This window comes from Pteronotus mesoamericanus, unplaced genomic scaffold (genome assembly GCF_021234165.1).
Source record: "Pteronotus mesoamericanus isolate MK-2021 breed Mesoamerican mustached bat unplaced genomic scaffold, CSHL_Meso_final contig_56, whole genome shotgun sequence".
NCBI lineage: Eukaryota > Metazoa > Chordata > Mammalia > Chiroptera > Mormoopidae > Pteronotus > Pteronotus mesoamericanus.
The window spans coordinates 27,161,527-27,181,546 of NW_026555201.1; the positions used below are offsets into that span (position 1 = coordinate 27,161,527).

General features: G+C 39.3%; 1 protein-coding gene across 2 annotated transcripts in view; it reads right to left on the bottom strand.

Moving 5' to 3' along the window:
• KITLG (KIT ligand) overlaps positions 1-20,020 on the bottom strand; it is a 91,408-nt gene that overhangs the window by 43,594 nt on the left and 27,794 nt on the right. For both annotated transcript variants that reach the window (XM_054580179.1, XM_054580178.1), the window contains exons 2-3: positions 14,981-15,094; positions 4,604-4,666 (exon numbers count right to left, since the gene is read on the bottom strand). In XM_054580179.1, the coding sequence (XP_054436154.1) occupies positions 4,604-4,666; positions 14,981-15,094 (177 nt within the window). The remainder of the gene's footprint in view (positions 1-4,603; positions 4,667-14,980; positions 15,095-20,020) is intronic.

Below are 20,020 nucleotides of genomic sequence, written 5' to 3' on the forward strand. Positions count from 1 at the left end.
GAGACCCCAAACCTCTGGAAAAGTCAAATGAGCAAAGCAATCTTTCAAAAGAACACTTGCTAAACTTTGCCAGGAAATAGGTCCTAAATGCTTAACCTTACTACCCATTGCCCTTGTGAGACTTCAGGCCACCCGGAGAACTGCATTAAATATCATCCCCTTTAAAATGACTTACGGCCATCCTTTCCTAACCTCTGACTTACTCTTTGACTTTGACACATAATAACAACTCAAATAAATTATTAAGGGTAACAAATTCCAACAAGCCCTGTAGGAGTGGGGGACTAAAGTATTCCCCACCCGCATCAAAGTAGCAGCCCCGCTATTCCACCTGGTACTCTAGTTTTCATTAAGCACTGGCAAGAAGAAGAAGAAACAAATAATCAATTAACTGAAAAATGGAAAGTACCTTTCCAAGTCATTTTAGCCTCTCCATCTGCTATTAAGGTATGAGAATATAAGTCTTAAATTCATATTTCCAAGGTTAAGCTATTTTTCAATTACAGAGCAAAACCCCCCTTCTGAAAAAGAAGATAACACCCAATACTCCTGTGAACCTCTCAAAGATTTAAAGCTTCTCTTCAGAAAACAGGTAAATAACATGCTCTTTTTACTTATCCTAACTTCCCTTTTTAGAGAAACCCAGGGAGAAAATACTAGAATAAGACGACCAAAAGGGGAGCCATAGAAAGACAACTCTCTAATAAGACTATCAAGGGCAATAACCAATGGGGCAAACAGACAACTAAACAATGGCTAGACATGCCGTATCTCCACAAGAAAAGGAATCTCTCCCCTTAGCCTATAATGAGACTAGAATAGCAAATAACTCATTGTTTGGTAGCTTTATATCTTTTACTCTTAAAGAGCCCTATATAGCCATACCTTTCATACTGGTACAACCACACACTCTAAATTCAACCTCTTGTTTTTATACTGTCTTTTACAAACATAACCCTTTTAATCCCAATGTTTCTATGTTTGCTTATTCCACATGGGCCACACTTAAGGCTACCATCTTACTCACGCTCTGATAATTATACTTTAGATCCTGATTACCCTCCAAATCTTCCTTCTGCACTGATATTAAACCTCATGTAGGACACCTCCACCACCAGCTGTGCCCTTGAAGGTCAAGCTTTCTCATGTGGATATTCCTCTGAGATCTATATGAGCTCTATCTGCCCTACAGCCACTGGATACTTGACAACTCAATGTCTAAGCCCCTATCTTATTTATGGACAATGCACCCTAGGTTGTATCATTCTCAGATTAACTCTCTATAATCATACCAATACACACGTTCGAACTAGAAGAGGTTTATTAGAAAATATCTTCTGCTGGGGCAGAAAGGAATTTACCTTTTTCATCCCTTGGGCAGGTTACGTTGAACATGAATTCACTGTGTCCAATTTTGCCACCAAATTATAAAAATTATCTAACAAGATATGGGAAGCTTTAAAGGAAATACAAGAATATTTAGACTTGCTAGCAAATGTCTTACATAATTGATTATCTCTTAGCCTGAGAAGGCAGTGTTTGTGCAATCATTAACATTCTCTATTGCACTTACATAAACAACTCAGCTAAGGTTGAAACTTGTATAACCGAAATTCCTAATCATGCCTCTTGGTTAAAAACCCTCCAAGAAACCCAATTACTGACAGGACTGGTAAATGCCTCCTTAGACCAAACGCGGGGACAATGGTTATGGTCTCTTTTCTTGACCATTTTAACTCTCCTTCTTATAGGGCTCTGTACCCTAATTTTTGGCCCTAGCCTCCTATTATATCTAAAAAATTTCAGTAACTCCAGGATTGTGGCCATCCAGGCAAAAATCATGATCACACATGGTTGGCAACAACTTCATATTTCTGACCAATCCACTAGACTAGAAAGGGAAGGAAGAGTTTTCTACTCACTAAGGCAGTTTTAAGACCCTTCCTAGCAGGTAGTAGCTACAGAAGAAGAGACCACCACCCCTTAACCCCATAAAGATTTTTGAGTATGAAATCTCTTAGGAGAGAATGAGACAGGAAAGGGAAAATAAATTGCTGCCAAGTCAAAAATATATAGGAATTTTGTTAAGAAACACAAGATAAACAACTATCTTTAATTGAGCTTAGTCACAGAAATTAAAGGAGAAAAACAAGACCACAGGCATGCTGTTTATTTGACTTGAATGGGATATGCTAAAGTACAAGGACCATTCTGCCCTTCATGCTAACTGGAACTCGGACAAACAAGACCAGAGCGTGCCTGCGGGGAGAAGATAAGAATGGCCATTCTTTAGTGCCCAATAGCCGTAGAAACTTGCGCCAAAATGGAAGAGGCTATTCCTACACCCTCGCCCCCATAAAAAGCCTGAGCACTCACCAGGCATGACTCTTTGGTTCTGATCCCCTGAGTTTCCACCTGCTGAAGAGCTGAAATAAACCTTAATTTTGTTATTGGTGCCCCTGATCTAAGTTCTTTTATTTCGAAGACAAGAACCCAAAGTATTTCCTGTGTGGTTTGGTAACATTTACTACTTAGATGCTTCACTTAGAACAATCTCCCTCATTAGTGTAATTATTTAGATAACCACATTCTGTGACCCAGGGTTAAATCTCATGACCTGAAGTTTCTTTTTTGGATGCTCACTCTCTAGGTGCATAACCTTTGGTAAAATACCTCTGGGTTGTAAACCGTAGTGTGTTATTTGTAAAACAGGAGTCATCTCAGCTATCCCGCCTCCCTCACAGGGTTTTTCCAACCATCCAAAGAGACGAATATGTGAAATCATTTTGAAAAAGGCCCAATAATTCCTCCACAATTATCATTAAAGCTTTAGAACATGACGCTAAATCGACATATATTTATGTCCTAAAGTGTCTGGTGAAGTGTGTGTACACAGTTTTTCCTAAACAAATACTACCTGAGTGACTGAATGAGTAGATTTATTAACTTTAAGGATGCTCTGGTTTTACATTCCCATCTCCCGCAAACTGCCCCTAATTCAACAGGACAGACATGACCCAGACTTGAGGATAACTGGTCCAACATGAAAATACATGTTCAAAGGAATTCTAAGGAACTTTAGACAGTTCATGCTAAAAGCCTCACTTTACTAGGGAAAGGAAATATGCCTTTGGCATTCTCTTGAACTAAAAACCTTGTAGTCTGCAACACGTTTTAAGCACAAGCTCTTAGTAATGTGCTTAACACACTTAAATTGGTAATAATTTTAATTGACTCATCCACAGAAATGACTTAAAGCCTAAGACAACTTGCCCAAGGTAGATGTGTAATAAATACTTGGTAAATTAAGGGAAGGTGTCTACTTGCAGAGTAGAATAACCCAAATGGTTTTAAATTAACTCAATACAATATAGTAGTTAAAATGAATCAACACGGAACAACACTAGTTATGTCTCAAAGGCATGCTGCAATATAAGCAAGTTGCAAAGTAGTATATATGGTATAATAGTATTAACATAAAATATGAAAATAGGAAAAATAATATTTTAGGTACGGATGCACGGTTTGCAGTAACACTATGAGACCATGGGGGATCCTGCGCCCCGTACTGCTCCACACAACTGCAGGGGAAGTTGTCCTCACGCCAAGTCCTCAAAACATGCCTTGGAATAAAATATTCCAGCTCACAATACTTGTACCTAAGAGAAAAACGGTCCCTAAGAAACAGAGTGGAAGCTAATGGACATGGAAAAGGGGAATAAAGGGAATTTAGTTATATTTATAATGTTTCATTATCTAAAAATATGTTTCATTATCTAAAAATATATTTGAGGCAAATATTGCATTTGGTCAGGTTTGAAAATCTATGTGATGGGTACACAGTCCTTACATTTCCTAGGCTTGAAATAGCTCTTCTTATATGAATTCTGACACTATCTAATGAAAAATAATTAAAATTTCTTGGTTACAGTAACAAAGGAGCATTTGTAATCAGAACCTCGTATTTTGATGGTAAGGCTCTAAGAATCTATCACACCGTTAACAAATTCAGAGATAAATATTATGTGTTCTAAAATTAAATAGAAAAGAGATTTATAGAGGACTTTTTTTGATTTCTTATTTTTTAATTGCATTTATTGGGGTGACATTGGTTTGCAAAACCATAGGGGTTTCAAGTGTATGACTCAACAAAACATCATCTGTGCACTGCATCCTGTGCCCACTGCCCCAAGCAAAGTCTCTCCATCCCAATTTTCGGCCCCCTCTGCCTACCTCCACCTACCCCATATCCCACTCTCCCTCTGGCTGTCGCCACACTGTTGTCTGTGTCCATGTGTTTTGTATATATGTTTTTGGCCAATCCCTTCACCTTCTTTCATCCAGTTCCTCTTCCCCTCTCAGACTGTTTCAGGTATAAAAAGGCTTTACATAATTTTATACTCAAGGCTTTTTGGGGAGAGGCTAAAGAAAAGAGAAATTTGTGGCTAGCTCCTAGGAAGCTGATTTTATTTACTTTGGGACTGTAGGTTTATGAGACAATTAGCAAACTTCTAAATGTCAGGTAATTTCCTATCTCAATAAGATGATCCCATCTCTTTTATCAGCTACTAAAATGAAATTCAGAAATGTACAGTTTACATACCAAAATGTCCATCCCGGGGACATACTTGAGGGTTATTTTATAGTCTTTTGGAAGATTTGCCACCTACAGAGACCAAAAAAAAGGGAAAAAAACCGTAAGATAAGCCATACATATCAATTAATATGTTGTTTTACACAAGATTTCTATATTTACATATATAATGATTTTTTATTCTTGATTTCCCTTTGTAATCAAAGCAATCTCTGAAAATAAAGTGATAATAAAAATCTTCTTGACTCCAAAATCAGTTATGGGAGTTTTGGAAACATGATGTGAATTACAGTTTGCATCTGTAATCTTGGAATTCTCTTCCAGGTGTATTTTCCTACTTGTTCCTCCATATAATCAGGAATACAATATATTTTTCTTGCCAGTGGTTCTCAAAGTAATTTGTCAACATTACCAGGGAACCTACTTGAAATATAAATTTTCATTCACACCAGACACACAGATTTTTACTCAACAACTCCCCAGTTCATTCTTATGAGTGCTGAAGTTTGAGAAGTACTATTCCACTTCTGGGCAAGATGGTGGTGTATGCAGACATGGCTTGCCTCTTCATACAACCACATCAAAATTACAAAAAGCATAGAACAACCATCACTCAGAACTGTCAGAAATTGAGTTGAATGGAAGTCTGACAACTACAGAATTAAGGAAACCACATCCATCCAGACTGGTAGGAGGGGCACAGACACAGAACAGGCTGGTCCCTCACCCACATGTGGTGGATAAAAATTCAGGAACAGTATCTTGGGAGTGAGGAGTCCCAGCCCCTCACCAGGACCCCCAGCCCAGGGTTCCAGTGCCAGGAAGATGAGTCTCCACAACTTCTGGCTGGAAACACTAGTGAGCATCAAGTCAGTGGAAGAAACTTCTGGAGTTCCAAGCAGTCCCCGTTAAAGAACCCACACAGGGACTCACCTACTCAGACTCACTCCCTCTGAGCTCCAGCGCTGGGGAAGCAGCTAGAGAGGTCCCGGTGGCACACAGGGAGGAACTGAAGTGTCTGGCATCAAGGCAAGCAGAGGCCATTGCCCCTTTGCTAAACCCTCCCCCAACAGAGCCTTCAAGTTGGTGCCATATTTGAGACTCCATCAGTCTGGCTAACACTGTTTGACATGCCTTGGAGATCCCCAGAGGCTCTGTCCCACCCAACTTATGGACCCACCCAAGCTGCTTTTCCATATAAATAACTGGTCTTGGATCATGCATCACAACTTCCTAGATCCTCTCAAACAAGAAACAACTGTCCTCAGTGAGCCCCAGGCCCAACACTAGCAGCACCCAACCTAGATTCAAAGCTTGGCTTCACCTGGGAATCTTCAATCCCAGCACAAGTAGCAGCCATCTCAGACTGTTCTATAGCTCATGCAGGGTGGCCCCGGGTGGAACACAAGTTGGGGCTAACCTTGGCCTGCACCACCTGGGAAACTCCAGAGCTTGCACACTCAGTGGACAACTACAGACCAAGTCAGAGCACCACCATCCTGCCCCTGTACAGCTGATTCTCCAAAGAGGTTGGTGGTCAGTGGTCAGAGCCAGTCTGTGGTATGGCAGCTGGTATGGCAGCTGACTGACCTGGGTAAATCTGTCCCATGGATCTGCCAACAGCAACACACAGAGGAGGGTGTACTCAGCCCACATGAAGGGGGTACCTCAAGTACCCAGCTTGGGTGATAGGAGAGGCTGTGCCACTGGACCCTATAGGACACCTACTACATTTGGCCATGCTACCAGGACACGGAGTCAAAGCAGCTCTACCTAATAACATAGAAACAAACATAGGGAAGCTGCCAAAACAAGGAGACAAAGAAACATGGCCCAAATGAAAGAACAGATCAAAACTCCAGAAGAAGAACTAAACAAAATGGAGATAAGCAATCTGTCAAATACAGAGTTCAAAACACTGGTTATAAGGATGCTTAAAGAAATTGGTGAGGACCTCAAGAGCATTAAAAAAAGATCCAGTCAGAAACAAAGGACACACTAATTGAAATAAAGAACAATTTACGGGGAAACAACAGTAGAGTAGATGATGAAACTGAGAGACAAATTTATGATGTGTAACATAAGCAAAAAAACAATCCATCAGAACAAGAAGAAAAAAGAATCCAAAAACACAAGGATAGTATAAGCAGCATAAGGGACAACTTCAAGCATTACAACATTCACATCACAGGGGTGGCCAAAGGAGAAGAGAAAAAGAAATAAATTGGAAGTCTACTTGAAAAAATAATGATAGAAAATGTCCCTAATTTGGTGAAGGAAATAGACATGCAAGTCCAGAAAGCACAGAGAGTGCCCAACGAGATAGATGCAAAGAGGCCCACTCCAAGACACAATTAAAATGCCAAAAGTTAAAGATAAAGAGAGAATTTTAAAAACAGCAAGAGAAAAGGAGGTAGTTACCTACAGGGGGCTGTCAGCTGATTTCTCAAAAGAAACTTTGCAGGCTAGAAGGGATTGGCAAGAAATATTGAAAGTCATGGGAAGCAGGGACCTATAGCCAGGATTGCTCTACCCAGCAAAGCTATCATTCAGAATCGAAGAGCAGATAAAGAGCTTCCCAGACAAGAAAAAACAAAAGGAGTTCATCAACACCAAACCATTAGTATATGAAACATTAAAGGGACTTATTTAAGAAAAAGATCAAAACTATGAACAACAAAATGGCAATAAATACACATCTATCAACAAGTGAATCTAATACAGAAACTAAGCAAGCAGGAAGAACAGGGACAGAATCATGGATACAGAGAGTGTTTTGACGGTTGCCAGATGGGAGGGGTTGTGGGGGGAATGGGTGAAGAGATGAGGGGATTAAGAAGTACAAACTGGTGTTTACAGAATAGCCACGGGGATGTAAAATACAGCATAGGAAATGGAGTAGCCAAAGAACTTATGCATGACCCATGGGCATGAACAGTGTGGGGAGCTGCCTGAGGGAGTGGGGGTGCTGGGTGCAGCGGGGCAAAGGGGGAAAACTGGGACAACTGTAATAGCATAGTCAATAAAATATAATTTTAAAAAAGAGAAGTACTGTTCTACATTTTTCTTAGAAAATCAGCAAAATGTCAAAAGAATGCTACTTATGGGATGAAAGTACTTTATAACTTAAACATTTTAGAAAAATTCAATTCTGTGATAGAACTTAACCCACTTACCTAGGGCTGAACATTTGAAATGCCTCAAATATTTACCTAGCTTCTCTTAAAAGCTTTAAAAATATATCTAATAGATTTTCATCAATCATCGTAGAATAAATGGAACAAGCACCAGGTTTGGAACCAGGGAATCTGAAACAGATCTAAACTCTTCACTTTGGTGTCTCTCATCTGTAAATCAGAGATAAAAGTACCCATGTCTTCAAATAGTCTAGAATTGAATAAGGGAATGTGTCAAACACTTCGTAAACACTCAGTCTGTATTGAGAGCAATACTGGCAACTGACTTCCAAGCATACAGATTTCTAGGTTTCCTCATGTCCCTTCCCTACACACAGCCCCAGCTCTGCCATCCGACGCTCCTAGCACTTCAATTCCCACCTGACTAACATAGCCAACAATTGCTACAGCCCATTAGGTCTTAAAATAATATACAACGTAAAAAATTCGTTTTGTACTATTACATCTTTGATCAGTCCACTTTGGCTTTGCAGACTTATCTTTCCTCCATCTTGTCTTTAAAGACGTCACCGTTTCCCACAGTAAGCTGGGATCTCGTATGTTTGCTGCACTAGGTTATCTCCGACGAGTCTCCCATAACACAATCTTGGTTTCTTCTTGGCCTTGCCAACAGATTTAAGAATCTGAGAACAATTTGGTGAGAAAAGTATTCAGGCAAAGGCGTAAGTATAGTGGGCTCTTGAACAACTCAGGGCTTAGGGTGACAGCCCCCATTAAGTTGAAAATTCATGTTACTCGTCAGCCCTCCAAATACACAGATTTTCAACTGTGGAATGAAAATATGTAGTGGAAGGGGAGCCAAAGTCATAACTGAATCCACTATGCCCTCTACCATTCTACCTCCAGTGGTACCAGCTCACACATGCATCTCAGACTTGAGCCTAAGCCCAAATATTCACAATGCGTCACGCACTGTGCTCATTAAGGGTTTACGCTGCATGATCACATCCAATCCTCAGATCCCTGTGACATATTCTCTGTATTTCACAAATGAACAACTGGAGGCTCAGAGGGGTGAAGGAACTTGACTAAGGTCACACAGCTACTGTGTGTTAAGTCTGCACTCAAATACAGGCCTCTGACAGCAAAGCCTCCCTTGCCTCTTAGCTGCACTACACATTTTCATCTACTTTCTGCACATTTGTCCTGGGCATTTTCCACTCATGAGGCTCCCAAATGAATTAATAAAATAGCAGATGCCTTTCTGCTTATAGAAAACATGTCTGGGCTGCCACAGAAGGTGGCATTTTTAATTTAGGAGTTACACTCTTGCTTTTTACTCTTAATTTTCTTCCTTTCCCACTATGCTTTCATACTTTCTTTTGGACCTTCAGTCCCATCTTTGGAAAGCAAAATGACTTAGTCATGACATGTAAGCTCTAGTGGCAATGATACCACTGACACCTTTGCAGGTATAAATGCTGGAATCAGACTGAGCAGCAATATTTTTTCATTATGAAGCAACAATGTAAATTAAAGCCATTCAAGATGGAGAAACACGGCAAGAAGTGGCAACTGTTCTGAACAATCTAGCCCTTCTTTTATACATAACTTACAAAATAAAAAAATACAGAATTGACTAAATTAGTATTCAAATTTGTAATAATAGTATTAGAATACTCCGGATCTGAGTATATACACCTAAAGAGCAGAGAAAATGAAGGGAGATTCTGGCCAATTCCATTTTATTAGTAATTTATATAAAAAAATTGGTTCAAAGAAGTAAAAGGAAACTTACAAATTGTTATCTGACCAACACATTGGAATCTCCACACCTTACCACTTGGAGGGTATATGATAATAAAGTAATTTCTGCATTACACTGATATAACGATGTTTAATTTCTGATAGGGCTGAAAAATAACAACACTTTTGAAAAAATGCAATTAATAAAAAATTTTCATATATGGTCTCTGCCATAACCCCAGGAGACATGTATCATTAAGCCTACTTACAGAGATAGACCTGGAGGCCCAGAAAGCTTAACTGGCATCTCACCATGAAAGGCATCAGGGGCTCCCGGGGGAGATAGAATGTAAATCCTGGCTTTGTGCTCCCCCCGCTTCATTACTTCCTTGGCTTGCATTGGTGTCTTTCCAATGACATTTGGGAGAGAATTTAGGAAGTCAAGTTGTAGATCATTATGTTCAGTTCAACAGATCATAATGCTTCCTAAGCATTATGGTACATTGAATAGTGTTCAGAAAGCACGGATAATGTTATGAAAAACTCAGCTTCTCTGATGGATATCGATCATTGTAGAAGGTTTGTTAGAGCAGAGGGAGCCTTTGGCTTGGAATCTGGGAGATGCTCCTTTGAAGCAGTTAGTTTGCTGTAGGAGTCACAGCACTGATTCTAGGGGTACACGGCTCAAGTTTAGTCCAGGCCCTGCCACATCCTAACTCACACATGTTGAGCAAGTAACCTAATCTACTTTAGGTTCAATTTCTACATGTGTTAAAGGAAATCATAATAAAACCCAACTGGTGGATTTATAAAGACTAAATGACAATTAAATGCCACATTTAAATACTCAGTGCTTTAGCATGGCTGCGCTAGCCACCTGCCTCAAAGTATTTTGAGAAAGACAAATAACCACTCAATATATGTCTAAAGATAAAAGGTTTTTAAAAATCAGCAAAGTCATATTTAATTAAATTCCCCCAGATGAAGGAAAAACATCACCACAATGAAGGCAACAGAAGGAAGAAGTTAAATGGAAACTAATTTGAATAATTTCAATATTTGGATTCCTCCTTACATTAAAACAGCCACTAAAAGCTGCGGCATAACTGTCTTCTAGCTAACAAGTTTCTGAAGTTTGATTCATCCTCTTCCCAAATATCTGACCCTTTCCTTAGGTACATGTGAGTTTGCAATTTAAAACAAGCCTTGGTACATTTTTTAGAAACAAAGCAAAACATTCTGTAAATAGAGGAATTATTATGCTGAGTACACGTGCCAGAAGGATTTCAATGAAAACTATGGGGACTGTAAGAGTAGAACAAAATGTCCAAGAGGAAATTTTTTAAAAACTGACAGTAACGTCCTAAGTCATGTGTTTCTGTGACACGAGAACCACCCCAAGCAAACAAACTTAAGGTTTGTGGGCAGAGTACAAGTTGCCACCTAATGCAAAGGCGGAAAGGGCATAAGCTGCAAAGGAATGATTTCAGCTAAAGGAACTACTGTGGGCACGAGGCAAAAATGTACTATCAATCCACTTTCTTTCCCACAAATAAAAGTTACCAAGCTTATGCCTACAGAGTCTATTTCTCTCATTCTATACAACCTCCTTTAGTTAAGACATTCCTGAATTACTCCACAAGATGCAACCCGAGGAAGTACCGTATGGAGTACATGACTTTCCAAGCTAAAGGAGGCCTCCAAAGTTACCTAATTTAGTATCTCTTATCTTTGTGAGGGGTCAGTAGCTTCTGTGGGAAGCAGATGAAAGCTGGGGAACCTTTTCTCAGGAATTCAGATAAGGCACAAAGAGGTATAATTTGGAGTTCCATCTTGGAAAGGTTTGAAGTTTATGAATCCTAGATTAAAAATGATTGCTCATGCCCTTGTTCCTCATTTAAAAGCCAGAAACTGAGTCCCAGAAAAATTGAGGGATTTCATTGTCCCAGGTCACATAGCTAGGTTAGAGCACAACTGGTATTCAAACAGTCCCATGCGCTCGAGGCCAAGAGGCTTTGCCCCACTGTTCTTTGGAGAGAGCGGGTGATTCTCTATACTCTTAAAACTCAAAAGTCACTCATGTTGCTGTCTGAATTAGTAAAATTAATGAATTATAGTTTAAGGATAGGAACACAGATTCTTCTCAACCATGAAACAATCCCACATAAGAAGTAATATGGCCTTAGCAGTCCTTGGAACATCTATGCAAATACCTATCACCTGGGATGCTGGCTGGAAACAGTAAGGTTCCCCCACCCGTATCCGCAGGCTGAGATTCAGTATTTTGAGGTGCGGTCCTGACAGCTATCCTTTTAAGAAATACCTTAAGAGATGGTTCTCAAATCATATCCCACAAGCACGGGTTTAAAGCAGTCACTTTCATGCATTTTTCATGTTTGACCATTTTTTCTTATTTCGCAACTCAAATACATAAATAAAAGTAGAGTGACTGGGGGCCCTCGGAGGCCACTTGAGAAGCGCTGTTCTAAAAGACACCGCGCTGGCGATAGGACCAGGGGCTCCTCCTCACCACTCTCGGGCCTTGGTTTCCTTATTTATAAAACAGTTTGTCTAGAATGTCTCTAAATTCTTTTTCAGCTCTGGTATCCTATGATCCCACAAACACCACTACTACCACCACTAATAGCTAATTATTCAGCAGGCACGTGCTATGTTCCCAGTACTGTTCTATTAACTCATTTAATTCTTGGGATCACCCTGTGAGGTACAGTACTATTAATTAATTATACTGATGAGGAAACCAAGGCACAAAGAGGCTATATGATAATAACTGGTGTAAAAATGTATACATACGTTCTCTTATTTAATCTAACCCCCAAAATTGGGAACTGAGAACTGAAATTTAGAAAGGTAGTTACTTATCCACGGTCAAAAGACTCGTATTTAAAACTCAGGTCAGCTTGATTCCAGAATCCATTCTCTTAACAAATATATTCTCACAGGTTGGGTTACATGTTATACCATGAAATCTTTTAAATGGCATCTATTTGTGTGTTGTTTCTGCAGTGTTAGTGATATGCGTTCATATATTCATAGAGGCAGCTTATCTCCCACGTTGAGATCAGAAATTATTTTATATTTTTCTGTTTCCTATGCTATGAAATACAAACTGGGTATTGTATAGGTCTTTATTCAATTAGAAGTGATCTTCTGAGTTCTATTTTTTTGTTAACTTGCCTTTTTTCAATAATCTGAAATAAACATGCTATTTTCACTAGATCAGCTATTGAAATAAAAAAATGTTCCCCTGGGTTAGCTGCTAGAAGGGAAATAAAACCCCTTTTCAGTTTAATGATTTCATAGTTGTCCTTGGGGCAAGGAATTATATTTTAATGTCAATATTAATAAGCATCTCTTTATAGGCACTTTTCTCTCTAATGTGTCTTGCCATTTTCCACTGTATCAATGGAGAGGTGATAGACTGAAAATAAGTGGAGGGTTAAAGACAAGTATGGAAAATCTTGGAAGGTGCTTATAACACCTATGTATGCCACTTGAAAACATCAAGTTGACATTCCACATTCCACAGGAAGTGGTTCTCATTAAGTAGTTCTCCTGAAACACTTAGCAAAAAATAATTTTTCTTACTTTTGGATCTGTTCAGCCTGTGGTCAGATACACCATCATCTTCTGACTGTGATTTATTGCCCACATACTTGAAATTTGCTCCCCAGGACCACTGCAGACGCTCCAGCTTGTTCTCGGCTCCCCAGGTATTCCAGCAGCCCCTTGAGGGCTCTAATTACCGAGGTGTGACCCACTTAGGCATATATTGGAGACTCATATTAATCTGACATCCATACAAATCTGTACAATATAGAAAATACTAGTCATAATAAAGACTGAGAGTAAATCAAAGTTAAGACACTTTGGTCTCTAAAGTTTGACAGAACAGGCCATGTATAGCAGTTCTTCAACTTCCTTTCAGAAATGTCTCAGCAAAGTAGACGCCTGGAGCCCTTCCTCAGACCTATTGAGTCAGGAGGGCCCCGGCACCTGTAAGTTCAATAAACACCACAGGTGATTACAATTCTTGCCACAGTGGAGCACAGCCTTCCTTCCTTCATCAAACAAATATTTAATGAGTGCCTTCTACCAACATGAAATTTAGAATACAATCATGTATGTTCTTTTTAATACAGTTTCTCAGGTCACAAACTAATAAGCAACTTGAGGAAAAGGATCATGATCTATGTTTTGTTCTTTTCATTTGTTTGTTTGTTTCTTTTTAAACCCTTCCCTCTAATCTTCATCACTATACTCAATACCTAACTGGGCACACAGTAGGCAAATGTTGCACTGCTTGCATCACCAGCCCCTCAAATAAAACATGTTGCTACATATTCAGATGTTGCATCAAAGAACACTTTTAAACCTACACCCTCAGGATGTCCTTCTGGGCAATCTTCGTAAATTGTGTGTGTATGGATCTGTGTACGTGGCGTGCACATATGTTCCTAATTCTGCACTGAGGCTAAGGTAGCAGGATTCTGATCACGGCATTAAACTTCTGTTTTGAAGTTCAGCTATGAACCCAAAGTAAAACATATAAGCCAGGAAATGTATATCAAGAGTACAAAAGATAAATATCTTACTATTACTTTTCTTTCTTTTCTGCACATTACAAGAACCCTCACTTCTTTCTTAGCTTCACATCACCTCTGTTCTCTAAACAACATTCAAATAACTAAGTGCCCTTGGCTATTTTGAACCAGGGACTTACACAATGCTTCTCAAATGTTGTTCATCCTGAGAACTACACTCTATAATTCAAATGAACACATAAATCTCCCCGAGACTGTCACAGTTGGGAACAGCGCATTCCATTCCAGATGTGGTATTTTGCCCCCTGCGTCTGTGGTCTGCATTTTCAGAGGAACATGGCATGAAGCCACAATGCCTAGGGGCACCAGTGAGAAATGGCTTTTGCTGAGGGAAGAGTTCCAATGTGATAAATGTGGTAGACGAGTCTGGTCAACATTTGAGCAACAAATCACTCCTCCAACTATGTCCAGTGAGGGAGCAAACGTGAGCCCACATGTGACAGGCTCTTCCAGCTGCGGGAAAGGGGAGAATGGCCGTCTCAGATCTCCTTTGGTTAGGTTTGTTGGAGAAAGGTAGGAAGCGCATGGCGGGGGGATAAGATGCTGTGGAACCCACTAAAGAGCTAATGGGGAACAAGGTAGTGTGGGCACATCAGCACACAGGGAACTCTCCAGTGTCCTTCTCTGCCTGTGAATGAGACAAAAAGACCAGCCAAGAAACGAAGTCAATGCAGCGATGTGCCATGGGCCAATTTTACCAAGAAGCTCTTTAAGACCTTGAATATCTTTCTCCTTGCTCTCTTTGTAAACCCTTTAGTTAACTCAATGATTTCTTTCCTTATCTTAGAAAAATACCAACTTGGAGCAAGAAGAAATGAAATCTTTTTGAAAAAGCTTAAGAAAAAGAGCCATGGCTATGGAAAGCGTTCCTTCCTTACCAGTTTGGTGACGTCCTTCACATCATCAGTGACACGGTTCACGCAGATCCCGGTAGTTCTGACGAGAGGGTTGAAGAGGAGCAGTTGAAGATAAATGCAAGTGATAATCCAAGTCTAAATGAAAAGAGAAAACTGCTGGTAACCATCAATGTACATCTGTAATCACTTAAACTATTAACATCTTATGCTTTAATATGGAAAAATGCAATTTGCCAGAAATTTTAAATTGGCTTCAATACAGTTAAATGCTGATCATTTAAACTGTGCTGACCAAAAAAGTTTTAAAAAATTCTCAGTTAAATGTGGTTTGGATTTTTTCACTTCAATGACATTATTGTTAACTTTTGTCAGAAGCTTTCTACAGCCAATTTCTAAGAGCAACTGGAAATAACTTGTAGCAACATGCGAAGGATTTATCACTTAAAGTGTTTTCTAAAAACTAGGGAGTGCATTAAATTCAAACCTGAAGGCAGCATATGAAACTTTCTCTACTTTAAAAGAGGATGGTTTGGCAAGTAGCAGCATAACTCTGAGCTGTGTTTTAATCTAATAGTTCACAATAGTATAGAAGTTCAAGCGAGGAAGAGAGAGATATTTTTAGATCTAGGATAGAATTTAACCTAATTCGTGAGAGTTCAAAAGAATCATAGTTTTGAATCAAAGCTGTTTAGCTATTTAATAAGGAAAAGTATTTCCCTAGTCAATGAGAACACATTCTTGAACCCTAGCATGAAGCAATCTCTCGCACACACATACTCGCACACTCTTTGAAAATAACACTGCAAACCATGCATTACAGCAACTTTTATGCATGACTTATTTTTCTTATGACACTACATTTTAAGTTTTTAAGAAATTGGGCATCTGATTTTTTTTCAGTATCTTTACAACATATGACACAGTACCTTGCATCTAAAAAGCTCTTAATAAATATTTTGCTAAATGAATCAGTGATCAAGATAAAAATTGTCTAATGCTTCACAGAGAATACTTATGTACTGAATACATATTATGACAGGGACTGTACCAGTCACAGGGAAACAAAGGTGATAGAGATGCCCCTGAAACACAGAGGCAGGTGAATAAAAAACACCCACACCCTGTGATAAATGCTTTGGGAACACAAAGGAGGAAACAATTAATCAATTAATCTTAAGGGGGAGAATCCGTGGCAGGAAGACAGTGCCAGGAAAAGCCAGAGAAAATGTGACTCTGGCTGGATTTTAGAGGACAAGGAGGAGTTTGCAAGAGTTGACAAGAAAAGGAGGACAATTCCAGGAAAAATAAACAGGACGAACAAAGCATGGGGATATGAGGATATTTCAAAATGTAAGAGATCCTTTATGAGTTACATCTGTCTATGGTGTCTTAAAATTACACAAAAGCCTACTTGCACGTGGCTAGAAATCTTTCCTATTTTATGTAGCCAGCCACATATTAAAAGGAACAAGATTATTGTTTTAACTAATATCTGCAAACTAACTAGATATTACACTATTACACTGGACCAAATGATGATAATCATTTAGTAAAATTTCTAAGACTACAATGCTATCAACATAATAGTGGCTTGTAAACAAAATCAAAACCCTTTTATTGTTTTACTATTGTGATCTTTTAGCAGTAATCCTGCTTCATTTTGTTTAAGGCTATTTTGAGTACTATGGAGTCACACCCTTCATACTATCATCTTCTTTGGACCAGAATGAAGACTAAATTGTGTAAGCAATTTCTGTTTGGGGGATTCTTCTTAATGGGCAATGGCAACATATAAAATCACCTCTAATCACTTAGTCTTCCTTCATATGTGTAAATATAACTGATTAAACTCAAGCTTTCTTTTACATTATAGTTGTTAAGACCTACCTCCCTACCCCCTTTGAAATACATTTCTCCAAGACTCTCTTTCGTGACATGACTTGGGAATCCTCCCGAAGGATCTCAGTAAATGGCCAGTCTCACTAATGGCCATATTCATATTCTAGGCTGTAAGAAATATAAAGACAGAAATTTTGTTACTTCTTTTCACCATGCCCTATTCCTAGCATTAAAGAAACACTAAACAAACATCTGTTCACTCACTCGTTCATTCAGAAAATATTTATTGTGCATCTAGTATGTGCCAGGCACTGTTTAAGATTCTTAGGACATATTAGTAAAAAAAGAAGGGGGGGGTGCTTATCTTCGAGTGAGGGAAAGTAGACTATGCCAATGAACAATAATATTCTGTAACTAAATTACACAGAATGTCAACAGATGTTTATTGCTATGAAAAAAGAAAAATTAGATCAAGGTAAAGGAAATTGGGATTAAAATATCTACTCTGCTGTACTTACTAGACTAAATACTAGACATGTACTACACTAAGACACACTGGTGTGATCTTAGGTTCACGTTGGCAATCATAGTCACGAGGCGTCAGAGGCTTCCCTCAGCACCAAGGGTAGTACTGAGCTTTAAGACAGGGCACAGGACAGGCAACGGAAAAGCAGGCCCAGCACCGGCAGAGCGGAGGTCTCGACTCCTGGCATGTCCGTATATCAGTGAACATTTGTGATGTGCATGGCAAGGACATGACATTGGGTGGACAGAACCACTTTTGGGGCTTAGACGTTGCTAACTAAATAGCCCCTTCAAGAGCATGTGATGAGCTTCCATTCATTCTCCAACAAGCTACTTCCCACTAGTAACAGCCTCAAGAATAAGGTACATACAGGTCACTCGTTCTGCTACCTAGATATGCAGCAGGATTCTCTTGGAGTATAGCTATACTCAAACATAGCTTAAGGTCTTGTTGCAGGGAGGATTATAGAGAGGGCCAAATCCCCAGGCATCCCTAAGTCCAGAGAAAAGGCCTCAGGGCTGTTACCCTTTTCTGTCCAGGACTGCAGTGCATGGGGAAACAGCTTGAAATTTTAAGCAGGGTGATATCTGGTTGTGCCCCATTGAGAAGGCAATATTTTATTAAAGCTTGGATGGAGCTGAGGAAGTGATCTGTGAAGGTATCTGTGGGAAGAATAATGCAGAGAGAAAAGCTGGTACAAAGGCCCTAAGGTCTATTACAAGAATCTGCTTTGTTTAAGGAACAGCAAAAGTAAACTGGGGCAGGTGACATTATCAGAAAGAATGGAGAGGCAGGTCATATAGTGTCTTGATCCCCAATGTTCAGATTTTTGACTTTTGCTATGAATGAAACAGGATTCATTGCAGGATTCTGAGCAGAGGAGAGATATGAATATATTTGAAAAATTTTAAATGTCTTGGAAGAATATTTACTTGCTTTTCTTCTTCAATTTTATCTGGAAGCGAATGAAAATCCACTACCAGTCCCAAACATAAGGTATGCCACTGAGAAAAAGACTCAGTCACGTCAAATAATGTGTGCAACCCTTGTCTAGGTCCACTTCTGTCTTTTCTTCCAACCCTCCAGTTATGTATAAACCTCTGTGCAAAATAAAAATTAACCCTGTCTGTCATAAAAAAGAATGCTTTGGCAGTTTCTTACAAAACTAAACATACTTGTACCATATAATTCAGCAATCACGCGCCTCGCTATCTACCCCAAGATGCTGAAAACCTGTGTCCAAACAAAAACCTGCACACTGATATTTTTAGTAGCTTATTCATAATTACCAAAGTTTGGAAGCAACTATGATGCCCTTCAGTAGGCGAGTGAATAAATAAAATGTAGAACATCCAGACTAGGAATATTATTCAGTGCTAAAGAGATGAGCTATCCAGACATTAAAGACATGGAGGAAATGTAAAGACATATTACTAAGTAAAAAAAAAAAAAAGTCAATCTGAAAAAGCCACATACTTGTGATTCTGACTATAATGACTTTTTTGAAAAGGCAAAATTATGAAGACAGTAAAAAATCAGAGGTTGCCATGGGTTTGAGCAGTGATGAACAGCAGAACACAAAGGACTTTTAGGGCAGTAAAAATACTCTGATACGATAATGTTGGATATATGTCATTATACATTTGTCCAAACCCATAGAATGTACGCCACCAAGAGTGAACCCTAATGTAAACTAGGGACTCCAGGTGACTAAGATGTGTCAATCTAGGTTTATCAGTTGTAACAAATGTATCACTTTGGTGGGGAACACTGAAAATAGGGGAGTCTGTGCTCCAAAAAACTAAAGTCTTAAAAAAAGACTACCTTGACTACTGTGGTGAGAACACCCTTTAGGTTAACAATAAGTGAAAACAAAGAGACTAGTTAGGGGTTAGTGTTCTAATCCAAGCAAGAAAAGATTGTAGCAATGCATCGACTAGATTAGATTCTGGATGTCTCCCTCAAGGCTGAGCCAGTAGATTTCTCAACAGTTCGAACGTGATTTGCAAGAGTCAAAGGTGACTCCAGTGATTCTGGCCTGAGCAATAGGAAGGGTGGTATTGCCATCAACTGATATGAAGAAGTCTGAGGATACAGATTTGGAGTGCAGGTCAGAAGTTGAGTTTTGAAATGTCTTTGAGATATCCTACTGATGACACCATGTCAGGATATTTGTATCTGGATTAAGGAGGGAAGTTTGGGCTGGATATATCAAGATGATAGTATTTGATGTGTAAATGGAATTTAAGCAAAAGAGAGGATGAGATCATCAAGGGATTGAGTGCAAGCAGAAAAAAAGAACAAGGGACTGATCCCAAGGTGCTCTAACCTTAAGAAGCTGGCAAAAGATTGAGAACTCGCAAAGAAGCCTGACAGAGAAGCCGAAAAGTAGCAGGAGGCCAAGTTGTTGCGTTTTTTTTGTTTTGTTTTGTTTTTCCAAGTACCGTAAGCCAAACTATGTCAAATACTCACAACAGATCAAGTAAGCTGAGGACTGAGAACTGACCTCTGCATTTAGAGAATAGACATCGTCGGTGACATTAATAAGAACACTTTATTGAAGTAGCTATGGGAAAAAGCCCGTCTGGACCGGATTTAAGAGAACATAAGAATAATTACAAACAGTGAACATAGGTCATTTAAAGGGCCGTCCTTCAATAGGGAGCAAACAAACACAAACAAAGTGGGGTGACTGT